General features: G+C 52.9%; 1 protein-coding gene across 1 annotated transcript; it reads left to right on the top strand.

Moving 5' to 3' along the window:
• The first annotated feature begins 553 nt into the window (after positions 1-553).
• On the top strand, positions 554-1,177 carry LOC146179010 (uncharacterized). Its single transcript, XM_084580095.1, has one exon. It carries the CDS (start codon positions 554-556, stop codon positions 1,175-1,177), a length of 624 nt encoding a protein of 207 aa, XP_084436221.1.
• The last annotated feature ends 859 nt before the right edge of the window (positions 1,178-2,036 follow it).

Raw genomic sequence — 2,036 nt, 5'->3', positions numbered from 1 at the left:
CCTTAGCATTCCAGTCTCCTATGAGAAAAACGACGTCTGATGATGGGGTGCGGTCTAAAAGGCATTGTAGGTCCGCATAAAATCTGGTAATATTAAACCCACCTTGCCGCCGCTGTAATCAGTGGCCTTTTAGTGTTTCGCAGTTACGTAGGCGGCCATGTTTTCGCCATGCAAACAGCCTATAGCCCTGCGAGTAACATTTGTATTCAACGCAGACTCCGCCGACCAAATGCAGCCTTAAAGCGTGGGCCTGAACAAGCGCCTGTTCAATGTCGTTTCCCTGGTTCTCAAGGCATTATTTTCCTTTGCCCTGGTGACCTTCCTCGATTCCGATCTGCGGCTTTGGTCACATTTTGGGATGCACGAATCGGCCGCTACAAGAACCGCTTTCCTGGAGACTTCGGCTGACGAAAACGTCGGGAAGGAAAAGCAGCAGGTAGAGGACCCCTGCAACAAGCGGAACTTCGAACAACACGCGCTGCTCGTGCGCAGTTAAAGGAAGACATACGGCTTCATCCAGGCTCGCATTGTCATCGACAGGATCAGCTTCGTGATGTGTCACGGCGAGTACTCCCCGGCTTTGTGGGTGTCCACTGGCAAAACTACGCTGCTCTGCCTCCTTGGCGGCGAGCTGTTTCCGACGCCCGGCGACGCATACGTGGGCCCCACGTCACTTACACTTCACTACCGACTGTGGCTGCGGAACATCGGCTACGTTCCTCGTGCCGGAGGTCTCCTAGAGACACTCACTGGCCGGGAAATGATCTACCTGCTGGCCGTGCTTCGCGGAGTCCAAGACGTACCGCGCGTTACGAGGTCTCTTCTGACCATTGTCGACCTCGCCGAGTCTGACGCGGCCATTGCGTCGTGCAGCGCGAGCGCCAAGGTGCAGCTGTCGCTGGCTTTGGCGTTGATGGCCCTACCCAGGCTCTATAACCTGGACCTTCCGGACTACAACAAGCAGACGCGCGCTCTGGTGCGGCGAGTGCTGGAATACCTTGGGCAGCACAGCGCCGTTATAAATTCGTGCGAGCATCTTCGCCACTACGAGAGCGTCTACGACCGCACCGGCATCCTGGCTGTTCGCCGCATAGACTGCATCGGCTCGGTAAAGGAGCTGAGTGAAAAGTACTTCAGTGGCACCAAGCCTCCCGGTGTACACGTTTCCCGACCGTAAGTGCGATATGGATCATCAGCGGATTATCGTGATGGATGCGATCGACCACTTCCCGATGTGCTCGCTTGTGCGCTGCTACGAGGGCCTGCTGGAATGTCGCATTTTTGAGCCGCCGACCAGGTTACGCGAAACGTTCGACCGCCCACTATTCCTCAAGCGGAAGCACATGTTTCACGTTTTCTACGTCAGCGACACTACACTGGAACAGATATTCGTCAGCCTAAGATGCAAACACGTTGGTCTTCAGGCTCGCGAATAAGACGTATTTAACGGGTCGGGTGGGAAGGAGGGCGGGGTTCACAAACAAAATGGGAACGGGAAAAGCTGGAACACGGGGAGGGAATATAGCAACGAGAATTGTTTAACCGTTTTTGCAATATTTACTTGACTGGGTGTGCTATAATGATTGTTTCTCAGCCGAACCGCAGTCAGGTCTTGTATAACACTTGCCAAAATAAGGTGAATGGATACACAGGATACCTCTTTTTGGCTTTCCTTCGGCTGAACTTGTTTTTACGGCAAAGGTATTGTTCCCTTACACCATGCTGATACACTGCAGCTTTTTTCGTTATCATTCTGACAGCCAGAGCAACGAACGTGAAAGATGTGCAGCCACGACCTTCCAGACGCAGTGTGTGAAGTTGTGAACATGTATTGGTGAAGATATGTTTGGGCAAGGGGGATAACACACCGCGGTGACGTCTGGAACAATTTTTACTGTATCCTGGTTGCAACCACAGCTGTATTCAGCCATTAAGTTAATTTTTCGCTACCTGTTAGGCGACTAAAGGTGCGTGGAAATGTGTACGCGCGTGTGCGAGGGGTTGCGGGCCAATAGCAAAGGTCAACGTGAGGTACG

This window comes from Amblyomma maculatum, chromosome 9 (assembly GCF_055883805.1).
Source record: "Amblyomma maculatum isolate TAMU_Amacu chromosome 9, ASM5588380v1, whole genome shotgun sequence".
NCBI lineage: Eukaryota > Metazoa > Arthropoda > Arachnida > Ixodida > Ixodidae > Amblyomma > Amblyomma maculatum.
The sequence above is the reverse complement of the archived record's forward strand: the minus strand, read 5'-3'. Positions and strand labels throughout refer to the sequence as shown.